The sequence below is a fragment of the Sphaeroforma arctica genome (genome assembly GCF_001186125.1).
Source record: "Sphaeroforma arctica JP610 unplaced genomic scaffold supercont1.4820, whole genome shotgun sequence".
NCBI lineage: Eukaryota > Ichthyosporea > Ichthyophonida > Sphaeroforma > Sphaeroforma arctica.
In genome coordinates, this window is record NW_014035738.1 from 622 (window position 1) to 2253 (window position 1632).

The 1632-nt window shown below is 44.0% G+C and overlaps 1 protein-coding gene across 1 annotated transcript; it reads right to left on the minus strand.

The window, feature by feature from the left end:
* Positions 1-208: 208 nt before the first annotated feature.
* On the minus strand, positions 209-1441 carry SARC_14587 (hypothetical protein; the record flags this gene model as incomplete). Its single annotated transcript, XM_014291279.1, has 3 exons — positions 209-351; positions 938-1031; positions 1281-1441. Coding segments are annotated over 3 exons (398 nt in total), but the record flags the coding sequence as incomplete, so codon positions are not given.
* Positions 1442-1632: the final 191 nt, after the last annotated feature.

Consider the following 1632-nt stretch of genomic DNA (forward strand, 5'->3'; position numbering starts at 1 on the left):
ACATACCCAAACAAATGAAAATACACAAACTCTTGCACTCATGTATGTACAAGTCACCAGGACAGTCGTCATATTCTGGGAACGCCTGCAGCAACAAAAACACATGCAGACACTAACCAACTACACACACACAAATACATCTATACCCCTGAACAACACACACACACACGCGCACGTATACAAACACGCACACGCATGCACAGCTCACCTGAACAGTCGGCGTATGCCGGGGATGTCTCCTGTGGCAGCTGCGCGTACGAGGTTGTTGCAGATCTGTTCATTCTGCGTTCCTCTGTACTCACATGGGTCACGCAAGTCAGTGGCGCCCACGCACGAACCCACGGTGTGGGTCTGAGTGTGTAGGTATGTGGGTAGGTAGATGCAAGGTGTATTGGTGTCTTGGTAAGGGTGGATATACATATACTTATACACATACATGTACACACACACACACACACACAAATATATATATATATACTTATACTTATATATGTACATAGAGTATGCATATGTGCGTAGGTATAAGCGCAGCCTAATAGGTTTTTAGTAAAGAATACATACATACATACATACATACATACATATATGCATATATACATATATACATATACATTATGTGCAATACCTCTTTATTTTAGGTACACATACATCAAACTGCGTATGCAAACAGGCATACATATATGTAAGGCGTACATGTACATGCACATACACACACATATATATCCGTAAGACGCACACATACACACGTATACGTTAGACAACCACTTACACACACACATCCATGAGAACCACACATACGTATGACGTACACGCGCATGCAAGCAAACATATATGTACGCGTGCATACACAAGACCAGTGAGAAGTGCACACACACACACACACACATACATACACTCACAAAGCGTGCATGCACACAGACAAGTGAGTCGTTCGTACCTGAGACAGTAAATTGTGCACGCGATATCTGGCCGTTAGTCTCTGACTGAACAGAAACGCCGCTGTGCTCATGCGGTGCTTTCCGAGCTTCGGACTGGCAACGATATTTAGGGTTTAGGGTTCAGGGTTAGAAAGGGGTTTGGTGTACAAGTGGGGTAAAGAGTTTTACGTACGTACGGACGATATGAAAGTCAACTAATAACAATTCGATATACACATGGGATGGTTTATACATCCGTCAAAACCCTACCAACACACAACAATACGACAACAACACTCGTACATACTAACTACATACAAGTTAGCTACAGATATACGCCCGTCTGTGCAACCAGAACCCTACCTGTACATGGCAATGCCACAGACGCCAGGGATGACCATGATAGTGGCTCCGGATATGGCTGCCTTACAGGGGAACCCAAACTCAAAGGCGAAGTTTCCACTGCAGTGGGTGTTGTGGACGGCGATGTGGAATATGAGAGAGAGAAAAGACATATGACACATTCAGTGTCATTCAAGGGCAAGCAGGGGTGTGGTAGATAGGCATGTATCTGAGAACGAAATTGGACATATGAAGCTAAACTATCAAACCCTAAAGAGGACCAGGCTAAGACCTTAAAAACCCTGAATAATCGGAATATCTGCGTCAAGTGCTGTGTATATAAGGTCAGAGCAAACTTTCGGCGGGGTTGATA